The sequence below is a fragment of the Chlorocebus sabaeus genome, chromosome 17 (genome assembly GCF_047675955.1).
Source record: "Chlorocebus sabaeus isolate Y175 chromosome 17, mChlSab1.0.hap1, whole genome shotgun sequence".
NCBI lineage: Eukaryota > Metazoa > Chordata > Mammalia > Primates > Cercopithecidae > Chlorocebus > Chlorocebus sabaeus.
The window spans coordinates 61,528,810-61,543,302 of record NC_132920.1 but is presented as its reverse complement, the minus strand read 5'-3'; the positions used below and the strand labels follow the sequence as shown (position 1 = coordinate 61,543,302).

The window sequence follows — 14,493 nt, the reverse complement described above, 5'->3', positions numbered from 1 at the left end:
ACCCTTTTAGAAACAACAGCTCTCCTCTTGTGTGGCCAGTCTGCTGGATTTCTAAGATTAGAAATATAGTAAGATATGCCTATGCCCTTTTATTCATCTTTAACCTTTTGGTACTTAGAAGTGAAAAACATGAGTTGGCTTCTAAAACTTGATCTTGTTCTTAGTCATGACAGCAGTAACAATTTTATCTGTCTCTTTCTGGTGAGTGTGTTAGAAGGTGTTAGAGACATGCCACTGAGTTTTTACAGCCTTTGCTTTGGGCTCTATCCTGCAGCAGTGAGGATGCCTACAATATGACGTTCATAAAGCATTAACACATTTAAAATAGATCCATTAACAAACTACCACTTCATTACTCTAAACTCCAGTTTCATTAGTCATAGTTCTGTTCATTAACTGGGTTGAACAGATTGCTACCTGATTTCTAAGGTGTTAAAGGGCATTTATAAAAATGAGAGTAGAGGGAAACCTACTGACAACTGAATATTTTCAAAAAACACAAAAGTTAACATCCTTTCATGTCATACTAGAGAAAAATTGCTAAAATGTTTCAGGATATCTCATTTTAATTATAGCCTAGAAGCAATCTCTAAATAGCCAAATTTTCCTTTGTCCCCACCAGGCACCAAGTTTTATTATTTTTTAATCTAGAGTTTATAATGTACTTTTGTTAATTATATTGCTTCCTTTTTAAACAGGAAATTAATTCGGCTGTTCATGATTAAGAGTCACCTACTTGGAAACCTAAATCACATTAAATAGTGTTCATCACCAAAAATAACTTGTAAAACGATTGAAATTAATTTTCAGTCATTCTTTCCAAAAAAAGGAAAACAGATTTGAAAGTTACAGTAATAAATCTTAATATTCTGTAGGAACTGTGTAGTCTTACTAAAATAGCCATGTTTGTTAGGAGATAGTATCTCACAATTGACAATGTTTGTTTCTCTTAATAAGAAAAAATTACTGGCTTGTACTGCCCTTGGGTAAAATGTTATATAGAACTCTAGAAGACAAAGGGAATCCAGAATAAAAAGGATAAAGCATGGTAAATTTTGCTGAAGAGATAAAAGTAAAGGCACATATTGTCATTTGCTGCAGATATCAAATAAGGAAACAGTATAACCATCTGCCCTTCCCTCCTCAATACAGAAAATCACTTTGGAAGGACTCTCAGTTTTCATGTGTTTTGCTCATCTCTTGGTAGGAGACACAATTTGCTCTGGAACCTGAACATCCTTGCACTTTCTGGCTGGTTATGCCAAAAATACAATGCCCTAATTACCCTTTACCGGGGCGATTTTTCAGGACTGTGCTTGCAGCTAGCAACTTAAAGAATAGAGTAGCATCTATCCCCAAAGTAAGAGCAGGTTTGCTTCCACTTACTTTCAATTCCATGAGCTCACTCTTCCTACCCTGCAATACAACCCACTGAGTGTACAGGCATCTAACCTAGACCCACTTGCATTGCCCTACGAGATGTGGGGCAAGCCAATATGAAGGTTTGGCTTTTAATTTATTGAGAATAATAAAGTCCCTTGTTTTTGACCCAAGAGTTATGTCTTCTGCCAGTATCCATGACACAGTAATAGACTAGCTTATTAACTTAAAGTACATTAAAATCCCAGATATGCATAGTTCTTTATATTTTATATTCTCATGAAACTGCATATCAATTTAAAGATAAAACACCGATTTTTAAAAATATAATACAAAATTATTAACCCCAAATATTTTTTCACTTTTCTTCAGTATATGTTTTAACAGGTAAAATTCCAAATTGTGTTTGTGTTATTATTGTAAACTTACTGAAATTATTTAAAAAGTCATGAGAATTATATTTTGCCATTAATGATATTAGGCCTTTAGTAAAGCAACTAGAGATTAAATACTAGACAACGCCAGAGAACTGAGTTTACATTGTAGTCAAGACACTTCCTAGTGGACTGTGGTCTTGTGAAATTATTTCTCATTTTCCTGATCTGTTAAGTAAGTGTAAAGTTGCAGAACATGCCATATAGCCTTGATTTTGGTTTTTAGCAAAATAACTGTATGTGAGTTCTTCACATCCTGGCTCTTTCTCCCAGTGCATGCTTGTTATATATGATTATGAATGGTGTTCAGTTGAATGAGATATTATTAATTTTATTTTTAAATATATACAACTTCCACAAGTGTCTCTTGAGGTTTGTTATTTGATTTTACTGGGCTGACTGAAAAGTTAGCATTAGCCTCCCCAGAGATTAATTTGTTAATGTAGAATACTGGGTTGCATATGCATGGCTGTCAGAGAATGTCTTATAGTTCCATAGGAACTTTTAATTTCCAAAGAATCTAGATTTCAGAAATATGTAATTTCCAGCCTTCATATTGAGTGTACATATATAAGGGAAAATTGTTTAGCAGCTACAATCGACATAGGAAAGGAAGGTACAGAATAACTTTCTTTTTTTAGAGACTGATTTGCTGATTTGTATAGAAAACTCCAAAGATTTAAGTATATTGCCTAATTACAGAGCTAAACTGTTAGGTTTAATTACCTCAGTGAGGATATGGACCTTTATGCTCTCATATGGTTTTAAACACATAATGAGTTCCCATGTTGCATCAGTAACAACAACTGCATACTGGGGAGTAACCATTGCCATATTATCCCCAGCCAGCAATCTAGTCACGCTTTCAGTGGGAAAAAAGAGATGGAAAAGACTATTAAAGTATTTCTTATTTTATCAGAAACTCAATTATACAATATCAGAGAGAGAATGTAACAATATCACAGATAGAATGGAACATTTTTAAGAAAAAATACATGGAAAAGTATAAGTAACCTATGGTCAAGAGGCTACACAAGCATTAATAATTTATATCCTAAAGAAATATTAACTATCAAAATATTGGCATTGTACAGTTAGTTTTTGTTTTAGTAATATTTTATGTTTTAAATTTTTAATTATTACCATGAAGTGCTTTTGTAGTAACAAGAGATCATATATGAAGTAGACATTCTATGCATTTTATGGTCTAAATGAGCTAAGACAGGGACCTGTTTTTAAGAATTAACCACACTTCGTAAAGTAATTTAAATGTTAAGTTCCTATCTGATCTGTTAATTACATTCAATAATATTAAAGGGCAGCATTTGCAAATCGCTTTTGTGCCTAGCATTTTAGTTTTCGGTGACAATTTATTATCTTGACCCTCATAATTAAATTACTTAATTATAGAATCTTTTATGGTTCTTGATTATTATTGCTTTCTTCACTTTATTTTTCTCTCAATTGTATAAGAATATTTCACATTACTTCCCTTAATTTATGTATTTTATTGTAATACCTGCTGACCTTTTATGGAAAATAAAATCCAAATGAAAATAATGAACAGATGCTAAATCTGTCACAAAGACCTGTTAATTTTTAAAGTCTTTACGGAAAATGTGGGTATATAACAGAGTCAGGATGACATTTCATATCATTTAAGTTTCTAAATGATTTTGTTCTAGAAGCCACAATAACTTACTGGTATCACAAGACACTTTTGTTCTCTTTAGTTGACAAAAACATGCCAATTTCACAGTTTCTAATATTAGCATTAGGTTGAACCTTAGGAAATTACCAACATTTGACAATTTTTGACTTACAAAAATGGCAATTTCCTGTGCTCCTTGACTTTTTAAATAGGTAAAGAAAAACTACCTATTGAGTCCTATACTCACTACCTGGGTGATTGGACTATTTATACCCTAAACCTCAGCATAATGCAGTATACTCATGTAACAAACATGCATATGTACCCCCTTAATCTAGAATAAAAGTTGAAATTATTTTTAAAAATTATCTGAACTGTCAGTGATGTAATATAATAGTTTCAAAACACATTTATTTTCTAAAATATGTGGTGAGATGTTTCTAAACTGTTTTTATGTGATGATTCCCTTTTCTGAGTTACAAACAATCTTCAAATATCTTAGGCTCCGTAAACTAGTGCTGATTAGACAAGATCTATCTACAGGTAATTTAACATATATTCTGTTTATGTTTCCATTGTTTTTCTTTTTGGAACTTTTTTTTTTTTTTTTTTTTTTTTTGAGACGGAGTCTCGCTCGGTCGCCCAAACTGGAGTGCAGTGGCCGGATCTCTGCTCACTGCAAGCTCCGCCTCCCGGGTTCACGCCATTCTCCTGCCTCAGCCTCCTGAGTAGCTGGGACTACAGGCGCCCGCCACCTCGCCCGGCTAGTTTTTTGTATTTTTTAGTAGAGACGGGGTTTCACCTTGTTAGCCAGGATGGTCTCGATCTCCTGACCTCGTGATCCGCTCGTCTCGGCCTCCCAAAGTGCTGGGATTACAGGCTTGAGCCACCGCGCCCGGCCTCTTTTTGGAACTTTTTGATTCTGTGTCTATGGGTTAGTAATGCACGTAAAAGAACAGCCAGAAATTTTCACAGGTCTCTGTTAAACAAGAACAACAACAACAACAAAAATTGGCATGGGGATTTAATGAGGCCTTTAAAGAAATAATATCTTTTGTGTAAATTCAAGACTGATTTTTTTAAGTGGGGTCTTTCTGTACAAAATATATTTATTACAGCTGACCTCGTGTCCTCATTTCCTAGAGGGGAAGTAGTGCTTGGAACATTATGTTCACGTAGAGCTTTCTGTAAATTAAGTTTCTCTTCTCAGTGGACACTGTGCACAATGGTGGTTATTATGGTTGCCATGTATATGTTGATGACTACCAGAGCCATATCTCTAGCTCAAACTGTCTAAGCTTCAAACCCGTATATCCAGCTGCCTAAAACCAACTCTTAATGGTATCACGGTTACCTGTTCCTATCCCAATGACCTGGCAAGGAAACACTTAATGCTTTTTGTAAGAAAATACCATCAGCCAAAGCTTTCACAAATTTCCTTACACCATATCAACAGTTCAGTGAAAAGCCATTAAGAATGTTGAAAACAATAACAAATCAATAAAAACTAAGAGGAAAAAAATAGTCATGGGTAATTCAGATGTTATCATTCAGGGACTTCACAGTAACTATGATAACATGTTCAAGAAAATAGTGGGAAAATGGAGCCTACTCTAAAAACCCCTGGTAATTTTTATTTTTGAGTCAAATAAAATATATAAAATGTTGATCTAAATATGTCATTTTACCACCTGGAACCCTTCAATGGCTCTTTGCCTGCTAGATACAGATAAACCCTTTATCAAGTTATAGAAAACAAATCAGACCTGACCCCTTCTGCTCTTTAGTCCAACTCCCTACTGTTTCTTAAGACATTTTGTGCTTTAGTTAGATCCAGCTACTAGCAGCTCACAAAACACAATTTATTTTCATAATGTTATGCATTCACACTTGGTGCACCTGGAAATGGAATTCTCTCATTTACCTGCTTCTCCACCTGAAAAACATTTATTTATCCTGAAACACCAATCTCAAAAACTACATTTCTGGAGAAATTCTCCTTGAAATCCTCAGAGCTATTTAGCCATTCCTCCAGTGTGCTTCCATAGCACCTGTTACATACTCTTAGAGTACTTTCTTTGGTATTTCAATTGCATATACATTTGTTGATATCTTCTAGTAACCAAGAGCAGAGGTGACTCATACTGGCTCACAAGATTCCTTGTAAAATTTGTAGGAATTCTGTAAATTGATTGTTAAACACAGTCATTATTAAAAATTAAATTACATAACTTAGAATTAAATAGATTATATTGAAGATAAACATTTACAGACTCATCAGTATCTATTTTGTTAGAATCGTTGCTCCTTTGGTTATTTACGTCTAGTGTATCTGTTTGGTGGAAATAACATATAATGGTGTGTAAATGTTCACCTCTTCCCAAATCTGTTTTCAGTGGTAACGTGGTAATAGCTTAAAATCAGCTATAATAAGAGTTTTTACACTACCGATATTGGCAAACACTAAAAGCCAGGACTTGACTTTTTGTTTTATTCGTTATCTAGATGTAAGAAAACTATGGAAAAAATGTTATTAATGCAGATTTCATTTAAAAGTTATCCCTATAGCCTTAACGTTGTAAATGGAACACAAAATTGAGGAAATATTCTTCCAGCATGTCAAAACCATTGTCTAATTCAGAACACTTTATTTATTTAAAAGTGTATTATGCCTGTAGACTTTACATTGTAAACGGAACACAAAATTGAGGAAATACTCTTCCAGTATGTCAAAACCATTGTCTAATTCAGAGCAAAGTTGCTCCTATCATTAAGAAACAAGTAAAATTCTGACGTATATATTTGAGATTTCACTTTCATTTTACTGGTCAACATAAATAAAAATGTCAAATAACAGTCATGTCAGAACCCTGCATGTTTATCAATAACATTGGCATCATTGCTGAATCAGATAATAAGCAAGCATTTATCTGTGCTGTGAGGTATTGGGATTCTATTGTGGCAATACAATTATAAAAACTTATAGTGGATTTTGCAAAAAATTTTGCAAGTCACACTGAAGTTATATGTTTATAGAATTTATAATAAATTATTTATAAATCCTGTGCTTTATGTCAGTAATAAATTTGTATGTGTATGTGCATACACACATGTGCATACAATTTTTTGGAGAGGTAGTTATTAAGCGTTTACCAGAACTACACCAGATAAGAACTTCTCAAAGATAGGATTTATGTCTGAATCTTCTCTTCTGTTTAATGCCTGGATAATAGGTAATTCAGTGGTTAATATAACATCTGATGAATTACTATTATTTTAAGCTCATATGCAGAGCTAGTATTAGATTTGACAACCCAAAATTGGAAATCGTAGTTCAATAATAAGTGTTTAAGTCAATGACCTCATTAATTTGAGAAATTAGTAGGCATATTAAAGACAAAAAATGTATTTTCCAGGGTAGATTTGACAAGGGCTCATTTTGTAAAGATATGTGTTTATGGTAACACGTATTTGTCCTGTATGCTGCTTGCCCAATACCCAAATGCATAAAGTGGTCTCTAATTCACAGCAAGCTACAAAGAAATTGCCTTCTTTCATTATAGCTCAGGTCTTCATTTTAGACCCACACTTCACATTGTGCCTTAAGTATATTGTAGAGGACTTAGCAAATACTCAGAAAGTAGTCAAGATTAATAAGTTTCACAAGGATCCTGTAAGGACTTGTCTTGTTTGACTCAAAGAATAGAAAACTAAAGAATTTATAACTTCACAGATAGAAAGAAATCTTAGAAGAGATATTTTTCATGACCATGTTCCAGAGAGTAATGAATCATATCTCCTTGAGTATTTTCTTTTTTGTGGGAGATATCAAATCATCTGTCTACAGCTAAAAGAAAGTAAAATTAAAATTGTTAATTTATTTAGAAGGTTTTTTTTACTGGACACATCGGATGTGCTTTTTGTACTTCAGGAAATTCTACATTGGGACTCTGATAACTTAAGTACCATAAAGTAGTATTTTTTAGTAGAAATATACTAATAAGCCAGGACATAATAAGACAGTAATTTCTTCAAACAGCAAAAACAATGAAGCAAAAATGGAAAAAGTATCATTTCAGAATTTTTGATATTTTATGTTTTGATTTCTTAATTGAATATTCATATTCAACTTAAATCTCATGCAGATACTGACTGGCTTTTTAGGGAGCATGTCTATTTTAGTGATTTATCTTAGACCATCATCAGCACAATGCATATTTTTGCTTGTCTTAAGAAAACCACATAAATATGGTTTCCTAGAACTATGGTTTTCTTTTTCTATAACTTTATTGGTCTGAATAAAAACTGTATTATGTAAAACATTCCATGTTCTATCTTTATTTTTCCCTACGTCTTATAAGTTTCCACATCTGGGAATCTTATTCGGATTCAGGATTTGAATGCAGACAGAATAACGCCGGAGTCCATGCCTTTTATGGCTCTGCGGTTGTCTCTCCCTGCCCTAGCTGCTAGAACACTCTTGCTTTTTTCTCACTTCTTCAGAAATCCACCTACTACTTCCTTAGTGCTAGCATTAGGAAAACGATCTGATTTATGCAATAAGAATATACCAATGAATAACTTACAGTCTGTTTTTAACATTTAGGATGCAGTGTTGGCATCTTAAACATTGCGATGCTTTTCATTTTGTGATGGTTGTCTAATGATTGTTTACCGTTTTGTAGTACTATACATTTTACATACATACACATATATTTATAAATATTTATATACATACACATTTCTTAATAAAATGATAGTTTTAAAAATACATCAAGTATTAGAAAAATACCCCCATTTACTGTCCCTTTTACAGTAAGGACAGATATTTGGAGAACATTGCACTATATATGCTTTATGAAATTTTAGGTTAACAGGAAAGATTTCCATCTACTCTGTGGATTTTCTGTGTAACATTTAAAGAAGTAAAAGAGTAAGTGAGGGAGTAAAATGAAATAATCTTCCTGGGCCAAATAGTAAAGATATTCTTCATAAATAGAGACAAGAGCTCTATGTATTTATTATTTGAAACAATTATCTTTTAGTGGTGATTAATTTATGTTAATCCATATCTACAGTGGATAAGAATAGTCTCCTTTGGCTAATTTAACAATTCAATATATATTTGTTAAATGACTATTCTATGGAATAAACTATGCTAAGTACTACAATACATCAAAAAGATTATAAACTGTGATATAGTCCTTGCTTTTCAGAAGCTTCAATTCTAAAAAGAGAGAAAATTATAGAAAATAAATACAGTATATGTTTAGGTATTTTAAGAACAATGAGACAAAACAACAGGCTATTTGAAATTGGGGAACTAAGTGTTAATAATATGTGGTTAGTAGAAAGAGGAAAAGATTTCTAAAGATGATATTATGTAAAATGACCTTGAGGAATCAGTAGCATTTCAACAGATGGAAATGGGGGAAGCATAGGGATTTCAGGAGTCCTGGAGCCCTGAAGACAAGTACCTACTGCCATCCCTGGTTCTCGTACCTCCCTGCTCAGAAATAGAAACACAAAAATAAAGTGGAACAAAACAAACAAATTAAAACTGCCTTGCCTCCTGTTGGAAGCTAGAGATCTTGAGTCTTGAGTAAGAAATAAAGGTGAGTGAAGCCATATTTCTATAACCTTGGTGAAGGACTAAAAGCCCGATTCCTAAAAAGAAGTTTGCACCCCTTGGAGCACCTGTGGATGTCCTCACAACTGACCAGGTGGATCCTCAGGATAGAGTGCTGGACTGCCCTGACTCTTGCAGCTCCAGAAAGCTCCAATTATGGTATTAACTCTTGTCCCGCCACAAAGGAGATGAGACTTTGGGCTAAGAATAGCATGCTTAAACTATACCTGAGAACACAAAACATCCACTCCACATCCTAACAGTTGTGTGTGTGTGGTGTGTGTGTGTGTGAAGTAACATAAAAATAATAAGAGATATCATATAGGACAAAAAAGTAAATTTACTGTGCCAACCCAGAAGACTCAATCTCACTAGTAAGGGTTCTAAAAAAGGAAAGAAAAAAGGAAGAAAGAAAAAAATATGGAGAGACAGTTTCCACAACTGAAGAATATAAGCCTCTAGATTGAAAGAACTCATTGAGCACCCAACACAATGAATGAAAAGAAACACACACACAACCATTCAGGTTGTTAAATTCAGTTCTATTATTTCCCTTACTTATCTTCCCAAAGTAATTTCATCATAACTTTTTATTAGTCAATATTAATATTATATACACAAAGGCATTGCATTCTGTAATTTCAGAACACCAGAGATAAAATTGTAAAAGCATCCAGAAGAAATAAAAAAGAGACAAAACAAATCTAGGTCATGTGTAAGTAATCGGACTTCTCAACTGTAACATGGAATAGTAAAAAGTATTGTACCAAAGCTCTCAAAATTCTGATTAAAAGTCATTTTTTTCAGCCTAGACTTCTCCACCCAACCAATTAAGTATGAGACAACAATTTAAAAATTTCCAGTAACATAAATGTACAATACAATATCACATATGTAACATTCTTTCAAAAATATTAAATCTGAATGTAATTATGAGAATAATCAGACAAATACAGAATGTGGGGTGGTGTACTAAACAGTTGGTTTGGACCACTCAAAAAAGTGGGAAGTGATAAAAGGTTGGAGAACTATGCTAGCTCTAAAAACATTAAACAGATATAATCATCAAATGCAATTCAAAATTCTTTATTGGGTTCTGATTTTTAAAAAATAGCTATGCAAGATTAAAATAGCTATAAAATTCATAAATGCTTGGGACAATTGTAGACATTTAACTAGGGACTTCACAGTAATGTGAAATTATTGTGATTTTTAAGGAGTAATAGTAATATATTTATGTAGAAGAATGTCCCTACACTCAGGAGATAAAAGCTGAAGTATTTGGCGATAAAATATCATGTTTCTGGAACTAATTTGCAAATGGTTTCTTAAAAAAATGTATATATAAGGTAACACAAATAAGACAAAATGTCAATAATTGTTGAATCTAGGTGAAGGGTAGATGAGTTTCCATTGACCTCTTGTTCCAACTTTTGTATAATTGAAATTTATCACCAAAAAAATAAAAACAGAAAAGCTACAGTGAGTAGGGGGGCAGTGTAAAGCTAAGCAAAAAAGAATCAAAATATTTTTCTCCAAAATGTCTCTTAATAGAGGTTATTGAAAGAGATGTTTCAGCAAGAAATTAAAGCAAAGAAAAGATGGAATCTGGCCAAAGGAAATTCAATACCAACAATAGTGAAGGAGGCCTTAGGAAAACACCTTGGCCTTCAGGCCTAGAAATTCATCACTGTGGACCAGAGTGCAATGACACAGTTCTTCCAGTCATAGTCTCCATGTTACACATAAAAACATTATGGATGAGCTGATGTCTTTGAATCTTAGAAATATTACTGCTAGTTTAATATGACCATTGGGACAACTGATGGAGGCATTTCTAAATATTTGGAAAACCAAGAAAATAATAAGATGAATGAATAATTATCAACTTTGGAAGAAAGGAAAAGGATAAAATAAAAGAGAATAAAAACAGAATTATATTAAATAATTCATGTCATAAGAGGATACAATTATGTATTGTCACTCAATAATATTAATATTGACTAATAAAAAATTATGATGAAACTCTATTGGGAAGATAAGTAAGGGAAATAATAGAACTAAATTTAACAACCTGAATGGACAGTCAATAGAAAATGACAAAATTTATAAATCCAACAACAATCACTTAGCTGTATTACTTAATAACACAAAAATAAATACTAAAATAATCAATGAAAATACTGAAAGAGAGCTGAAGGTTAAAGGAGAACAAGACAAGGAACTACTATTTTGGGACATAAGCTTGTTTGTATTATTTCTAAATAATCTGCATGTAATTATTTTATAAATACTAAAATTAACTTTAGAACATTAAAACTTCATCTGTAAATAATAGCATTATATAAAGGTTAAACCACATGAAAATGAAGAAATAAATAAAATTTTTAGAAGTTTGTTAAGTTGATAAATATATTAGTCTTTTCATTAAATGGACTTAAAAGTGTTAGCCAAGATTAATGTCAAAGATTTCACATGTAGGTATTTTCTACTGAAACTCTTGAACACGATGAAGAGAGATTTGTAAGCCTCCAGAAATGAAAAGAATGTATGAAGTGGTAGGGTAGGGTGGAGGGTGGAATTGTATTCCAGGGAAAGAGATGCACCAGCACCAGGCACAGAAAACCTGAAGGTTTTTCCAGAAGTAGGGAATAATCGAGATGGATGGCTAGTGTTTAAAATTAATGACCACAAAGAGAAACAAAACTAAATCATTCAGAGTGATTGATAACTGGAGTGTATAATTACTAGCTTGTTTGAACATGCTGCTATGACAAATCTGCATTAGCTTGTTAGTGTAATTTACTCAAGTAATAAATCTCATCACATAACATTTTACTTATTAGATTTAAAAATCATATAATGTACACATGTACACAAAGTCTTTTTTTTTTTTTTTTTTGAGACAGAGTTTCACTCTCGTTGCCCAGGCTGGAGTGCAATGGCACAATCTCAGCTCACTGCAACCTCTGCCTCCCAGGTTCAAGTGATTCCCCTGCCTTAGCCTCCTGAGTGACTGGGATTACAGGCGTACACCACCATGCCTGGCTAAATTTTTTTGTATTTTTTAGTAGAGATGGGGTTTCGCCATCTGGTCTCGAACTCCTGACCTCAGCTGATCTGCCCACCTTGGCCTCGCCAAGTGCTGGGATTACAGGCGTGAGCCACCAGGCCCAACCACAAAGTCTTTATTTCACTTATTCTTTCCTGTTTTCTTCCCTCTTTTTTTCTTTTATTTATTTATTTTAATCAGCAATGACTCCATAATTTTTACTGAAAGCTGACTACAATTTAAGGATCCTGTAGTTTATAGTTTCTGTCTTAATTGTGATTATTAAAAGGAGAAGAAAAAAGTCCCAGTGGAGTAGTAACAAACATGTTAACACCACCATTAGGTTATCACAGTTGTTCTTGTATATCCAAATAGAAAAACTTATTCTGAATTTCTTAGTCATTATTATTGATGAAAATTGTAAATAAGTCTTAGATAAGTATTGCTGCTTCAGTGATAAGCTGAGTTTAATAAACATTAATACCCGATCAATGAAATATTATTTAAGATTATTTGAGAATTATTAATCTAGCAAAATGTGATATGTGGTTACTTACCCAACATAAAATCTAAACCAAGATCACATTGTGTAAAATTGTGCTAACTGAAAATAGATCAAAGTTAATCCAATTGATTGCTAACAGGTGTTTCTACCACTTTTTGTCTCAGGGTTATGATGATGGCTACGGGGGTGAATATGATGACCAGACCTATGAAGCTTATGATAACAGCTATGCGACCCAAACACAAAGGTAAGGCATTCACTATCTAAAGCAGCCTTCTCTGAATTATCTCTTATCAATTTTGTTTCTTGAATCTGAATGTCAATTATATCATGTGAGGATTTCTAGTAGTGTTTTCTCTCCATTATCTCTCTGAATTATTAAGTTGCTTACCAGACTGTGAGAGGTAAACTATAATAACCTTGCAACTGCAAACAAAGAAATAGTAGTGTGTCATTCTGAGATTAGATGATTATGGTAAGCAATCAATTCATTAAATAAGCTTGCATTTAACTAAATGTTATTTTTAGATTTTTAAAAAAGACAATAATAAAAGTAAGGCACTTGTTCAATGTAGCTTTTTTTCCCCCTAAAATGTCATGTTGATTTGTAAAAGATAATAAAATGTCATTGGTACTCTGGAAAGAGGGAAATTCTTGAAACATCTTAGGGAATCAAGCATTCCTTTGCTTTCTTTATAGATCTCATATTGATTGTTGAATATATCTCTTTAGATTGACCCAAAATTTGGGATATAAATGATTGTTTACTTCTTCAAAGTCAGATTTATTGAGATGTTATTTATATAATGAAATTTACCCATTTAGAATATAGTTGTATATGTTTGGCAGATGCAAACTACTGTGTAACGACCACCGAAGTTAAGATATAGAGCATTTTCACATCCAAAAATGCTTCTTCATGGCCCTTTGTAGTCAACTTCTCCCTCATCCTCAGGCCCTGGAAACCAACTGTTTTTCGTTACCACAGTTTTACCTTCTCTAGAACGTCTTGTAAGAAGAAGCAATACAATAATGTAATGTTTGAGTCTGGCATTTATTTTTGTTAACTATGAATAAAATAGATGTAAAACAAATGCATTTTTAGAAAATTCAATCACCCACAGGTTTTCTTCTTTAAAATGTTATAAATTTCATAGGAAAATACAGGGGGCCTATGTGATAGTTAAGTGAGTCTCCCATTTATGTGATTGACAGAAGCCAATGGAACTTATTGTTGCAAAATCATTATAGCATTGATCATTTATTGGCCAACTTTATTGGCACCGATGGAGACTTAATTAATAAACCTCCTTTAGGACTCACGTAATATTTGAGTGAGGGGAAGTGGCAAAAAAGAAACAACTTTAAGGTCATTATAGATTAGAAGAAATCTACACGTATTGAGGAAGTTTGAGTTTTCCATGGCCTGAGTGACAGCACAGTAAAAGTATTGAAGGGAAATTTTATTTAGAAGGAATACTGTGGGCAATGAGAGATAAGTGTGAACTGATACCTTTAAAGCTAAGTATGACTTAAGTTATCGCTGTAGAAATGACCATCACTGAAACTGAATAATTGGTTAATTTGTAGTAAGTTAAATAGAGAAGCCATCATGAGCCAAGAGCTTTTGCGGTAATATCTTAATTGTTCCAATTACATATTGGAAAACAACACAGTTATTTAGGCTTAGGGTAATTTTTGCATCACATTACAGATACTGAACAGAGTATTATATGCAAATTGGCTACCTGTTTAGACCATCTGTGAAAATTTTCAATCAAATTGTTGGTTTATCATTATACATTAGCACATAAAAATAGTGATAACAAAGTTCCATAACTA

At 32.9% G+C, this 14,493-nt stretch overlaps 1 protein-coding gene across 16 annotated transcripts in view; it reads left to right on the top strand.

Moving 5' to 3' along the window:
* KHDRBS2 (KH RNA binding domain containing, signal transduction associated 2) overlaps positions 1–14,493 on the top strand; it is a 638,920-nt gene that overhangs the window by 527,125 nt on the left and 97,302 nt on the right. For all 16 annotated transcript variants that reach the window (XR_012089217.1, XR_012089216.1, XR_012089204.1 and 13 more), the window contains exon 7: positions 12,816–12,898. Coding sequence is in view for 1 of the 16 variants with exons in the window: in XM_008013623.3 (XP_008011814.1) it covers positions 12,816–12,898 (83 nt within the window). In the remaining 15 variants the exon portion in view is untranslated. The remainder of the gene's footprint in view (positions 1–12,815; positions 12,899–14,493) is intronic.